This window comes from Ammospiza nelsoni, chromosome 10 (assembly GCF_027579445.1).
Source record: "Ammospiza nelsoni isolate bAmmNel1 chromosome 10, bAmmNel1.pri, whole genome shotgun sequence".
In the NCBI taxonomy this organism is placed as follows: domain Eukaryota; kingdom Metazoa; phylum Chordata; class Aves; order Passeriformes; family Passerellidae; genus Ammospiza; species Ammospiza nelsoni.
Window position 1 is genome coordinate 18,548,201 of NC_080642.1, and position 14,540 is coordinate 18,562,740.

The 14,540-nt window shown below is 40.4% G+C and overlaps 1 protein-coding gene across 1 annotated transcript in view; it reads left to right on the forward strand.

Annotated features, from left to right (window-relative positions):
• Positions 1-13,017, forward strand: part of SLC25A36 (solute carrier family 25 member 36) — a 29,720-nt gene extending 16,703 nt beyond the window's left edge. The window contains exons 5-7 of the mRNA XM_059479116.1: positions 6,558-6,624; positions 7,758-8,047; positions 8,753-13,017. Of these exons, the coding sequence (XP_059335099.1) occupies positions 6,558-6,624; positions 7,758-8,047; positions 8,753-8,946 (551 nt within the window). The 3' untranslated portion in view covers positions 8,947-13,017. The remainder of the gene's footprint in view (positions 1-6,557; positions 6,625-7,757; positions 8,048-8,752) is intronic.
• The last annotated feature ends 1,523 nt before the right edge of the window (positions 13,018-14,540 follow it).

Consider the following 14,540-nt stretch of genomic DNA (forward strand, 5'->3'; position numbering starts at 1 on the left):
TGGGTTGGCAACACTTTATCTGTTGTTGCCTGTGCCTTTCCTGCACAAAAACAAATATTGAGGTTTTTTATAGGCCATGGGCACTTTACAGATGAATCCTGACAATTGTTGAAGTACCTAAGTCCTGTCAAATTTTACAGCCAGTCTGAGTACTGGCAATCTGCTATGGACTGATAAAGGTGTGATAACAGAATAAGGAATAGGATTTATTTTCTATTTCTATGCTTGCTAATAATCTGCTATATAGAGATACATAGTGTATAAAATCTAAGTGACATTAGCTTTATACCTAAAAGACACTAATGTTCATCTCTGGCACGTGAGATGTGACAGTTTTTAATCTTTAGGGTATAAGAAGAGCTCCTTTATTTTGCCCAAGTAGACAAAGACAAGGCAGTACTTGGTCTTATCTAGAAGTGAATGGTTTTGTTTGTTGGTGAACAGCATGGGGAATGGGATGGAAGGGATTTAATGAAGAGTTCAGCCTAATCAGTTAATTGCATCAAGAAAGATGAAGAGTCTTCAGGTCCTTGTCAAGGGAATAAAACATGTCCTCAATTTGGGGGCAGGGGGAAGCGTGGGGAGTACAAACAGGTCTGTCCTCAATTGAAGGCAACTTGTGCATCTCATGCAATGCTGCAGACAAATGAAGATTCTGAGTGTTCCTCATCTTTGGAAGTTGCTGCCCTCATTCTCTAAAGCACATTTGTGGGGATGTGCTGTAGTGCCTTTTCCTGGGTGTTTGCAGCCTCGGGCTGTGGTTTGTCATGGAGCTCTGTAGCTGCTTCCCTTCAGAAGGTTGGTGTTGTGCATTTTTACATGCAGCTGCAGTAAACTGGGAAATGGATTTCAGCCTTCATTGCTGTTTGCCTTTTTGTACTTCTGTGTACAAGTTCTAACATTGAACAGCTCTTGGAGCTGTTAACCTCACACTTCCCAGGTTCTGCACTTGTATTTCTAAACCACAGTCAGTGGAGCAGTGCTCAGTGCAGGCTCACACCATAGGTCTTGGCACTGCACAGTACAGAAATTCTCAGGTTCTTTGACAAACATTTCAATTCTCTCTTCTGATGTTATTCTGATGTATGACAAGGACTCTGCAGTTAAAATTAACAGTGCTTTCTTGGGAATGTGCTAACCTTGTTTTTGTAATTCTAATATATTTCAGAAAATGCACTTAAACCAGCTATTAAGTTTTACCTGCAAGGTTTGTATTGCTGTATAATGCAAATCACCTTAAAGAAATGGCAAAATAATAGGCCAAGATCAAATGTGAGCTCTTACTTGGTTGACAGGTTAATACGTAGGATCATTGCAATATTTGATTTGGAACCTAAGATTACAGAATTGGCAAGGTGGATAAATACTTCAGAATTAGCAAAAAAATAATCAGTGTTGGTGTTTTTCTCTTTCAGCTGCCATTGGTTTCAGTAAGGAATTAAGTAATTCAGTCTTAAATGAGGGTTGTTGTTTTGTTGGTGGTTTTTTGGTGGGTTGGTATTTTTTTGGATATGACCTTCCTGTTTCATAAAGTCTAATATGTATTCAGCATGATGTGAGATTTGCACTTACAAAGCTTTTCCTGTAGGTTGCAAAATACAGTAATGATGCAAAAATATGTTTTTAAACAACATAATTGTAACATTGTTTTATTAAAGTACTGCAAATAGTGAACTTCAGCCAACTTTAAATTCTGTTTATTTGTATAATGTGCTAACACACGTCTCAGGCTAGACTGATGTCATTATTAAATAAGGATGCTTTTGTGCACTTGGTGGTTTTGGGAGTGAAAAGCTGATGTATAGTATTTTAAGCATTTTTTTTTGTTGGTTGGTTTTAGGCCTGATTCTTCATTCTCAAAATATATATTTATGGTTTGAAGGTTCTTCTACTAAGTTTATTTTATTCTAAGGAGAGTAAAGTATCTGCCTATTAGTAACTGATGCCTTATGCAAACAGAAATGAATGCTGTCTTCTTGCTGTGCTGCTTTCCAGTATATAGAGCACATCCCCTTCATACCTAAAATATCTGTGTTGACATGAAGAAGTACTCAGCAATCCTTTTTGCTTACTCCTGAGCATAAACATGGTTCTCTTTTTGCAAAGTAGGGCAGGGAAAATATCTGAGCTTGGTACAAGAATGTTTGCTTGTGCAAAGACAGTCGATTTCTGGACATTTCCAAGTTAGGCTAAATTCTCAGATTCACTTAAACTCTGCCTTCTCATTGCACTCAACCTCCCTCACCACAGAGAAGTAAAGCTGTAGAGAACTGAATGAGATACTTGATTCCTGTATGGCTTTCTTGTTTGCTTTTTTAATGATTCGCAGCCTCAATCAGACAACATGGTTGCAAATCTGCTGCAAAACTACTTTGCCTTGTACGCTTTTGCTGGTTTTTTTCCTAGAGTTTTACTGGCAAACCAACCCAAATGCAGATTTTTAAAATTATTATTTATTTACTTAAAAATAATTGGGACTACTTTATTACTTAGAGATACATTTCTTTGTAAGTTTCTAGCGCCATGTACACAGTTAATTCATGCCAAATAAAATGCATATTTAGTTCACTGATCTTAGAAAGTTGGATTTCATAAGGCGTCTTTTCTGTCCTAAGACGAGGCTAGCTTTAGTGAATAGGATTTTCAAGGGAGTGGGGAAGGAGGAGTTTTCACTTTTAAATTTTCTTTATAGGTAAGTATTTGGAGGTATAAAATTAAATTGCTGCAAATGAGCAGAAATTTCAGTACTCAGTGCATTTTACACATCTATTTTAATATCTGTGGCCTGTTTTGATTATTTTTCTTTCTTTTTTTCCTAAACTTTTACCTGCAAACAGTTAGATTTCCCAATAACTGACAAATCCTTCCGCTGGGATTCGATTTGTACACTTGTGTCTGATGAGGTCACTGCTTGTTGTTATGATACAGAAAAGCCTGTGTCTATTTTAGGCATTTACTGTACATTTCTCCCGTGAAAAGAGTGAGATCGTGTCATCTCATGCTCCCCCTCCGCAGGTCACTTCCTGCAGCAATATGGACTAACTTAAACCTCGTGAGTACTGAACTGAGCGTCTCTTGCAGCCTCTAGTGTAAGAACCACACCTTGGGTTTGTGATATTATTGAATAAACACCGTAAGGGGAACACACTTCTAGCTTGAACTCAGATGATGTGCATTGTGCAAAGACATCACTTTTCCTTAGCTCTGTTTAGAGTGATTTTTTATTTTTTTTTTTTGGTGCCGTTCAGGGAAAGGTAGGAAATACCTTTCACTGAGAGCTGCTACTCCACTTAGCTCTGGTCAACTCAAAGCCCCTACTGGGTTAAACAAGGCATTTTGGGAGGTTTTTCCCCCAGTATTCCAGAGCTGCCTTTAAAATGCTGCAGCTGATATTCTGTGTTGTCACATTTATTTCAAAGACCTCTTTTCTTTTTCTTTTTTAATATGTGTATATAATCCTTTCTGTTTCTTTCTGTTTATTCTTTTGGTTTGTTTTTATTTTACTGCTTTTAAATTTTAATTCATCATTCCATGTTCACATGCGTCTGTATCAATTACATTGGCTTATAGATTAAAAAGCACCAACCCTATCCTTTTGAAATATGATGCATAATAGGAATACCTGGGATCTTACCTGTCAGTAGCTGAAAAAGTAGATGGAGATAATTCTGTCTGAAGCTGGGATAAAATAAAACTACAGAAGTTTGTAGAATTGCCAGATTTATCTGTACTTGTCATGAATCTAGGATCTTTCTTGAGGGTGCAACACATCAATAGGTATTGTGAAGTATTATAAAGATCATTAAAGCTTTTAAAAAGAAAAAAGGAAACAATTGATTGCTCTTCATGGTAGTTGTTGAAAGCCCTCAAAGTTTGTTTTAAAGAATATTTTTGCCACAGATTTTCTGTATTTAAAAATCAAAGTTTATCTTCTCAAGGATCCTAAATCATACGTTTCATGTTTTGGAGGGCTTTCCTTGGTGTCAGCACCACACAATTCCTTGTTCTTCTTCAACTAACTGCATTTGCTACATTAGGTGTAAGAATTGACCTGTAGTCATCTCACCTTGAAACCTGAATTATTGAAGGCCCTTTGATTTGAAAACTTTGGTTTGAACTGTCAGCTTAGGCCTGTAACAGCCATGGGAAAAAATACTGGCCATGTTGCTGAGTGTCTGCTCCTACTGTTGGAGGTGCTGCATCTAAATAATGCTTAGTGACCCCAGTTTTGAGTAGAATAGGGGCTGCATCCTGTGCCAACCACTTTTCACTGGAAATTTCCAATATACTCTACTCAGCCACTGATGGCACCTATGCATTGCCTGCTCCAGATTCAGGATTTGCAGACAGCCTTATTTTGAGTTGAATATGAAGGAGAAAGACCGTATGTTACAGCCTAAGAGTTACAAAATTCTTCCTTTAATAGGAATGCAAAAGGATTTTTGCCTTTGTAAACTTGTAATCAAGAACCAGGAGAGACTTAAGAACTAATTTTGGTTTTACAAAAGCCTTTCATGGAAGATGTCTTGGTAGGGAAAGTGAGTGATTTTTTTTTTTCCCCCGCCTTATTTCAAAGCCTTTGTTACAGTTCTGTGCATTTCCTAGTGCACTTCATGCCACAAAGATTCTGATTGGAAGTCAAACAAAATTAAAATTTTATTAGTCCCAGTGTAAAGAAATAAAACCATGCAAGAATGAAGTTTCCTTTCAGTGTAGATGCCTCAGGCTCAAGCACTACTGGAATCAGTGGAGTTTGTGTGACATGAAGTGTCAGGTCAGACAGGTTATGGCTGCTTGAGCTACAGAGCCTGTTTTGCACATGTGTTTTAAAAATATCTCATGCCTTGTTTTGGCAGAGTTGTTCCCCAGTGCTTTGAGTTTTTAAATCATTATTTGCCTTCATTAAATAGAGATAAAGAACTCTTGGATTGTTAGGATTTCACTCCATTATGTGAAGGTTATATCTCAGTACTTCTTTATAGGAAGAATGAGTAGTGAATCAGAAATAAAAGCCAATTCCAAATCTTTGTTATCTACCATAGGAAGTTGCTTAGTTAAGTAGTTTGAGCCAGTTTAAAAATCTGTTTAATTAGAAAATTGAACAGAACCCTCCAATCTGTTTTCATTCTTCTGGTGTAGAAAACCAGCTCAATCTTAGTAGCTGCCAAATCTGTTAATTTTTTTTAAGAACCTGAATTGAAAACCATAATGACCTGTTTAAGCTTTGAGGGTGGGCACAGATCAAACCTTAGAACAGTTAAGATCCCCTGGCATTTCTGAGTATTGCAGACCTTTGTGTGCAATGTAAACCTAGATCGTGACTGAGCAGGAGTACCATGTATGCAACCAGTTCTGCTAAAGCTGTTTCTGTGAGCTGTTGGTGATCTGATAGAAGAGCTTATCAATAGCCTGTTGCTGGATAAGTGCTGTGCCCCAGCCATGCACTGAGCAAGGTAACTCTGTCCTTCCCCACACACCCAGTCCATCCCCGTGCAGGAGGGCAGTGTGTCTTTGTAGTTAGAAACCAGCCATGTGTGTCACATAGAGAGCAAGTGTCTAAATTTATCATCTCTTGCCTGGCCATGTTCCAGCTTTTCCCTTTTCCTATTCTCTCCTGCAGACATGACACCTCACTGATGGTGCATGTTTGGTATTGCAGCTTGAGATGATTTTTTTTAATTTTACTTTTTTTCAGAGCTGCCTTTCACTCTGCTTTCTCTCTCTCTCTCCACAGTTGTGCAGAAGTAAGAGTAATTCTTACTTCTTTTTTTTTTTTCTTTTTTCCTTTTCTCTTTTTTGTTTCCTTTTTTCTTTTTCTTCTGTTTTCTTTAGTGGACTGAAAATCAAAGCTTTAATCCTTGGCCCTTATGCAAGCCTGAGTAGTTGCTGTCTGTCTGAATAGTTAGAAGTCATAGTATTTACTTTTAACAATTTAAACACTCATATGCTTATAAAAGTATCCCAAGGCCAGCCAACAATCTCTGCTTTGAACACTAAATAAAAGATTAGCACTCAAATATAACTGCTCTTTATAGTTCAGTATTAAAAGGTCTCCTAATTTGCAGTAATAAATGCCTTTTAACTGCACCAAAAGTAGTATTTATTCAGTCTGCATGCTTTTAAACTCGGATTGTATTTCAGGTAACAAAGTAAATTGAGGCAATGTTTTATAGCATCTCAAATTGCTATTGCTCTCTCTGCAATGCATTCTTATTGACTTTTTTGCCCAATTGGCTGATACGTGTCTAGTTGGCATTGCTGTTCTGTGGTGTCAAAACAGGGTTGGTATTAGATAGGCGGAGAACTGTACTAAATTTGGCTTTTTTTTATATGGGGCATCTTGTGCTAAGAATCAAACTTATTCAATGTTAAAGTAAAATTTAAAAACAATTTAAGTGTTTATTGGCTGTATGGATTCACTAAATGGGGACTTCAGCAAAATCAGTATAGTCCGAGTTTTTGCATCCACTGTACCTTAACTGTGTGCATTTGGAATTTAGATGCATCTGTTCTTGTGGTATTATCACATCTAATTATATTATTTTTACATTTTTTAGGCTTTACTGCGATCACAACAACTAATCCCATTTGGTTGGTGAAGACACGATTACAGCTTGATGCAAGGTAAAGTGACAAGAGGAACTCTCACTGCTGTGACAACATTGTACTTAAGTCTGGTGAATCTGTTCTGCACTCCAAAATAAAATGAATTCTTAAACATTCAGCATTTCAGATTTGCTAAGGTGATGCTGGTCTCTCTACAAGTTACACTATCACTTCTTTTTTTAATCTGTTCTGAGACATGCTTGAGGCACTGTAGTGGACTGACCAGCAAATTTGTAATGAATTATAAGGTTAACAGTTCCATTAAAATCACGTTCCACCAACCATATGCTTACCTTTTCAATCAGTAATACATTCTCTTTAACTGTTGAGCTAAACATTCCTGAAATATGGACACAGTATTATAGCAGATATTTAGAAAAGTGCTTTAAACATCCTCAGGTATTTATTTTTATTCTGTGACTTGCTCACTCAGACCTCTGCTGGCACAATCCATGTACCTGCACTTGCAGCTGTGGTGAAGCACATCTCTACAGTGTTGTCATGTGTTTGCATAGTTGTGTACAGTATTCTAACTACTTCAGTATGCACAACTCCATTAGTGAGCCAGCTCAAAATGGGAATAAAACTTGTTTTGCCAAATACTGCTTTAAATAGGTGTGTCTAATGAGCATTTTCCTTGACATCAGCAGTGGCTTAGTTCAATCAGACAACAGCTGTCAGTGTTGCACTGGCTGCTGTGCCTGTTGTTTGCTGAGAGCTGTAATGCTGAGGGCTGCTCTTTTAACTCTTAGCCTCTGAATGCTGTGGAGCTCTTTATTGAGGCAACAATTAGGGCAAATCCATTGTGCTAAAGGAAATGGTCATTTTTCTCATGAGTTGCTGACATTGATAATCCATTTGGGAGTCTGTTTCCAAGCAGTTTAGTCCTTTATTGTGTGAGAGCTGGGGAGGCCTAAAGCTGCTCAGCGTTTCACTGTGATACTTTGTCCTTAGTCAGTGTGTGAAGTTTGGCTTGGATTCCCTGTAATGCTTTCCCTGTGTTTAGTGCTGAAAGCCTTTGAGACTGTGATTTGGAGCCCCTCAGCATCAGTGTTGAGTATTTCCTAAGTCTTGTTGTCACTACAAAGCTGTTTAATTAATTTTCCAGTCTCTCTTGTTGCAGACACTCTGACTTGTTTTCTCCTTTGTAGGAATCGTGGAGAAAAGCGAATGAGCGCATTTGAGTGTGCCCGCAAAGTTTATCGCTTGGATGGCTTTAGAGGCTTTTACCGGGGAATGTCTGCGTCCTACGCAGGCATATCTGAGACTGTTATTCACTTTGTCATTTATGAGAGTATTAAGAAAAGATTACTGGAATATAAGACTGCTGGTGCCATGGACAATGAGGAAGATTCGGTAAAAGAAGCATCGGACTTTGTTCGAATGATGATGGCTGCTGCCACTTCCAAAACGTGTGCAACATCAATAGCATATCCCCATGGTAAGTGGGATGTGTGCAGCTGAGACCCTGAGGCAGATCCATCAAAGGGAGTCTAAGTGAGATTTGTAGCCAACTTTGGTTTTCTTGCTCAGAAACATTTCCCTGTCTGAATATCAGATGTAGCAGGTCAACATGAGTATAGTATTCAGAAATGGAAGTGCTTTACAGTGGATATCCAGCATGACCTTTTCTTAGGCAATGTTTATTTTGCTATGGGCTTGGCCAGAGTATGGCCCAAGGGACTCCAAGAGGTAGTTGTTCAGTTGGAATCTTTCTATATACTCAGCAGTTTTCCATAATGTGCCATCTCTTCTAGGGATGCAGGCTGCCTAGCTTGTATGTCAGTTGCACTTGATCTTCCTGCAAAGTAGTTGTGTATACATTTTTAATGAACTGAGTACAGAACTTCTGTCAACTTCTGAGCTAAAATGTAACCCCAAGCAACAGTCCTCTTTTGGATTGTAGCTAACCAAATGAACTTGCCTTGTTTAGTCAAATACCTAATACTTGCTCTCTTCTTACACATATTTGGTTTGCTGCTCTTTGTCTTCCTCTTTCTTTTTTTAAAGAGCAGTTGTGAGATTGAGAACCTGGGGAGGGGTATTTTTGTGTAAAAATCCTTGATTGGTTGCTGGGAAAAATAATGGGAAATGGTGAATGTAACCACTCAATTTTTCTTTTTTTCCACTGGTTTTCTTTGTCCAGAGGTTGTACGAACAAGACTAAGAGAAGAGGGAACAAAATACAGATCTTTCTTCCAGACACTGTCTTTGCTGGTGCGAGAGGAAGGGTATGGCGCCCTGTACCGAGGGCTGACTACACACCTGATCAGACAGATCCCAAACACGGCTATCATGATGTCCACCTATGAAGTTGTAGTCTACTTACTTGATGGATAGCAGTGTGCCAAGGTGGAAGAAGGTGGAAGACTGAAGGACTGGAGTGGACCACTGAATGTCAATGCCAATGTGGTGGGCTAAAGGAGCATTGTATTGGGAGCAAGCAACTGTGGATGAAACAGAAGGTTGATTGTGGGCAACTCTGAATAATTTTGCTGCCTTTATTGTGTGGTCTCATGTCAATGTGACAAATGGGAACTGGCCCTTAGGGAATGCCTTCATGCATCTCTTAATTCAGAATTATTCTTTTCTTCTCATCTATTAAACTAGACAGAGCCATTGAGTCATCTTCAGAGACCTGATGGGTGAGGGAGGGGACATGAAATATGTTGCTGGGCAGTCCTATTACCTTCTCTTAGTGATTGCTCTCAGCTACATCATTTTTGTTCTGTTTTACTGAATGGTAACCTGTTGGAGGAATGGGCAAGAGAGTACTTTCATAGCTTTCTATACCTGAAACTTCCATTTAGTTGCTCTGAAGATTCATAGAGAGACTGAGGTAGTGTGGTAAGTGTGTGAAGTTTTTCATGTTGCTACCTCAAGACAAAATAAGGTGCAGGGACCCAGAACAGTTATTTCTTCACTACAAAAGGTGATACCTGTTGTAGCTTTTTGGTTTGGATTTTTTTGTTTTGTTTTTTCTTTGATGTTTGAGCAGTGTTGTGGGTTAATGAGAGAGTCTGATTGTTCAACTCTTCAGGTTATTGGTCTGTTCATGTTGGTGTATGTGGACTTCTGGTCCTGCTGCATCATACTTTTCCTTTTCTGGAACTTCTCTTAAGTCAGAGAGGCCTATGAAACATTGTCCTGTATCATCAGTTTTTTCCTTGCCAATATGTTCAGGTCACTCACACAGCTAAGGAAGTTGCTGAATGCCACTTTATAGCCTTTTTAAGTCTTTGTAATGTGATGAGAAATCTCAACTAGTCCAGCTTCCCATTTGTGAAGACAGGATTCACTTAGTTTCATGCTGCCTGAGCACAAGCTGTATTACCCTTAAGTATCTGGCAAATCCTGCCTTGGGTTACCAGTGTTTATATGGGAGTACTGGGGGAGAACACATATCTCTGTGGCTAGGGTGACCAGAAGGCAGAAACCAGTTGAAGTTGTGATAGATCCTGTCAGTGCAGACAGGCTCTGTGCAGAAGGATGGAGAAATTGTAAATAATATTTTCTTGAAAGCATTCCCCCTCATAAATGCTGTATCACTTCTCTCAGCTTGAGCCTGTGTACTGGGCTATAACCTTGCCCTCCACATTGTCTGATTAGTCAGGCATTGGGTTTGTTCTGTAGCCAATTGCACATTAATGCCCTGCATTCAGCAGTGAGGCTTAGCTGGTTTATGCTGTCATAATTTACACAATTTTCCAAAATCATACAACTGGAGTGTCAAGCAGTTTAATGTTACAGGAAGTTTTACAGCTTTACAGACAGATATCTTCTCAGTCTGCATCCACTGTCCTTATGAGGAAGATGATAATTTATAAGTTGGGGTCAATAGCTTTCTCCATATAAATGCTGCTACACTGGCATGGACAGAACTGTGCTCTCAGCTCTTCCAGTGTGGTACTTCAGTACACTTGAACTGTGCATCATGTGCAATGGCTTTATTTTATGAATGACTTCTTATGCACTTTGTGGCCTTCTTAGGGCTTATGACTTTCTTCCTCTTACTGATTATCTGGAGTCAAACCATGTCTGCAATATGCAGTTTGGTTTTAAACAAAGCATGTGGTTTGATTTCTGTGTAAGCTGTGCAGGAGTTTATGCTGTAAATCCATAGCATCTCTGGCACTGGTTCTGTAGGCTCTCTATAAAACCTCAACGCTTGCAGAACAATCAGTCTGGGTTTTTCTCGTTTGCTTTCCTTTATTTTGACCCTTGTCATGTTTTCCCTACAGTGTCAAAGTATTTGAGTATTTAATGTAATTCTCTGTATTAATTGCTCATCCTCTAAAAGCCACCCATAGTAAGTACATTGACCTTGCAGTGCTGTATTGACTTCCCTGTTTGGAAAATGTTCCCTTTTTAAAGACAGCATGGTCCAAGGGTGACCATGGTGAGCTTGATTGTCTCATAGAAGTGGAAAGAGTGCTTAAATGTATTTTAAAGTGGGCTTTTTCTAGTGGTCTCCCTAGGAAAAGACTGGAGTATTCATGACTGACCTAAGCCTTGATGTGATGCTTTTGTTCAGATAAATAAATGCAGAAGTAGTGACTTACTGTCACTTTTGTGATGTAGGAGGTGGGTCACTCTTCAGGTTATCTAGATTACTCAGTCATAGCCAAAACTTAAATTGGCAAAGACCATACTCAGCTTTGGAGTTCATGAATACAGTGAACACTTGGAGTAGCCTAGGCTTAATGAGAGTTTCTCTCCTCTCTTTGGATACATTGTCCCTTGGTTCTGTGTTTGTCTCCCATTCCAGGGTATTCCCTGGGTGCTGCGTGTGTGCCTTCTCTGGGTAAGAGCAGAGCCTCTGGAGGTGATAAGTAGGACAATTAAACAAGCACAGTTGAATATGGGAGATAACAGCTAAAAGCAGACAATCAGCTTATTACTCCACCTCTTTAAAGGTTTGTTTTAAACTTCAGGGGTGATCATTTTGGCTTCTTTTACATAACCAAACATAACCTAAACATTTCTCGGGGTTTTGCATTATTTTTAAACTACAAGTACCTGCAAAATTACCTCTGATCTATTTCCCAAAGATCTTTAAATTATTTATGTCGTTTTCTTGATATTTATTATAAAAACTCAAGGGAAATAACAAGATGCTTCATTCAATAATATCCTTAACTACAGAGCTGAAAGCAGTGCATTTAAACTTGGTCATATTCAATAGTATTTGGGTGTCATGTATTTATGTCCCACTGGTGTGTGCTAGACGATAGGACGAGTGAAGAACTCTTTTAGTAATGAATTGGTTCCTCCTGTCCCTGGCTGTGGTTGGAGCCGAGCTTGGTGCGCGGCGGGGCTGCAGCTGCGCCGTGCGGCCGGCAGGTGGCGCGCCCTCCGCGGAGTCACGGCCGGGAGCGCAAACGGGGCCGGGAGCGGCGCCCGGAGCCCTTCCCCGGCCGGGAGCGGCGCCCGGAGCCCTTCCCCGGCCGGGAGCGGCGCCCGGAGCCCTTCCCCGGCCGGGAGCGGCGCCCGGAGCCCTTCCCCGGGCGGGAGCGGCGCCCGGAGCCCTTCCCCGGGCGGGAGCGGCGCCCGGAGCCCTTCCCCGGCCGGGCCCGGCGGGAGCGGCGCCCGGAGCCCTTCCCCGGCCCTGCCGTGCCCGGAGATCCGCGCCGTGTGCCCCGCTCTCCGTGCTTGGCAGCGCGCTCACACGAGGGAGCTGTGGAGGTTTCTGGTGTTGTAGTTGTCACTGAGGCATCGCCTGTCACTTTCCCATCTCGCCCCTATCTGTTTACATAACGCACTCCGCATCTTCCCGTGCTGATTGAGGTGTTAATGACAGCGGATTGTTTGTTTGTTAATGGCAGTTTCTGCTAGTCTGTTGTTTGTACGACATCTGCAACATTCCTCAGACTGCAGCATTGTAAAAGAATGCTTCCAGAGACAAGAGTGGAGAGCCTTTATAAATGTTGCTTCCTGTTTAAACTGTTCAGATTTGGAAAACAAGCTGAATGCTGAAGTGTGCCTAGGTAAATGTACTACTTTTTTCAACTTTCTGTCTGTTAAGACTGAGTTATGTAAGTTTTTTCAGTTCTTCTATTTAAGAGTCTGCCTACCCTGCATATGTGAACATAACTATGCCCTCAGAGTCATAGCTAAACACTCACAGATGACAGATTGAGAGTACTTCAGTACTCATGTGAGGTTTGCTATTATTCTTGCATACATGTAGTTGGCTGTAAACTATGTGCATTTATTCTGTATTTATATAGTTAACTTTTTGTTTGGATTGCTTTAAACTTCAAAGCAAATTAAAATTATGTGCTTCTATTCAAATGTTGCCTGCTGTGCTAAACTGTACATTGTTTCTAACCTTTGAATTTTTCTATTATTGATACATACCAGTGCCTGCACAGTTGTGATTAAAAACGAAAAATTCATTAACCCAGTGAATCACTTTATCTTGTACCATTTTATAGTAGCTGAAAATGAGGTGTGGGTATTGTATTTTTAGTGTGGCCTGTTTGGAGGGATTCATGGATGACTTAAACTAGCAGTATGTGTTGGTGCAATTGGATTTGAACACAGTTACCTCTACAGAACCAAGTGACCCTGTCTGTCAGCTTAGATTCAGGAGCTGGTGACCACAAAACTCATGTCCATTTGAAGTGCCAGCGAGCACAAGCCACTGCTGACAAAACTGAAGGGCAGTAATTGCTTAAAATGCTCAGAGTTAATTGCATGTGAGGTTATAACCAAGTCCTTGAACTTGACAAATTGTTAGATATCAATATTGTTTTTCTTTAAATAGTTGGTGTTTGATCTGAAGTCTTGGGCTTGCTCACAATTCATTCTCCAAATGCATCCATGGGATTTGTTTGGTGAGTGCTGCTTTTCCCCCAGTGTGTGTTCTGAGTCTTTGCAGCCTCTAATACAGAGGCAGGCTCGATGTCTCTGATTGGATTCTTTCAGCTATTCAAAACTACTTCCCAACTTGCATTCATCAGCACATCTGTGATAGCTGTTTTCTTTCAGTAGCTGTTACTGTGAATTGCCCTAAGTTGCCCCATTTTAACGGGCCTTAAATCCCAGGCCAGCCAGGCTTAGAGATAATCAGTCAGCTGGAACCAGTGCACGTAACCAGTGTCCTTATCCCTGACACATCTGAAATTATGCCTCCGACTGGCAGAGCTGTAATTGTCTGTAATTGATCTTTCACTTTTACCTTGCAAAGGGGGCACTTGGCAGGGCAGAGCGTAGGGTAAGTCTGTGGGGATGTTTTGAAGTTCATGCTGCTGTACACCCCCTTCTGCTAGAGGGGTTATGTTGAACTTGCCACAGTCAAAAAGTTGTGTGTAAAATGAAGGTGTATTTAAAGTGCTAATTGGTTATTAATGCAGCAGTGCAGTCTGACAGAAGATGCAGCCCAAAAGCACCTGAGCCTTGACAGTGATGCCTTTCACAAAAGGAAAGCCCTAAAATTTCATAATGTGCTTACACTACAATAAAATGTACTCCCAAAGACAAACACAAATACAAGATGAGGATCTTGTATGTGCTGCTGCCAGCCGCTGTGCTGTGTGCTAACTCAGAACATCCTTATTGTCTTGCACAGCTTCTGTAAAAGGCAGGAAAGGCCAGGACTAGAATCCAGTTTTTGTGAGCAGGTTGAGGCAAACAGAATGGTATCTTGAACTGTGAAAGGCAGATTGAAGCACAGTTTGTGTAGATGGAATATTTCAAAGGGTGCTCCTGAGACTCCTCACTACTGCAGACACCTCAGTGATGAGGTCGTGTGAAGCTGACTAGAAGCTTTCCAAGATAAGTTCAAGATGGTGAAGTGCTGGTAATTCCAGGTAAACCTCTGTAAAGGCAATGTTTCCTCCATTGTCTGTGTCTGAAGGCTGGTAGCTTTTCCTAATCCCGCTCTGTAGCGGACACTGGGGATGGGACTGAGGATGTTCTTGCATCCCTCT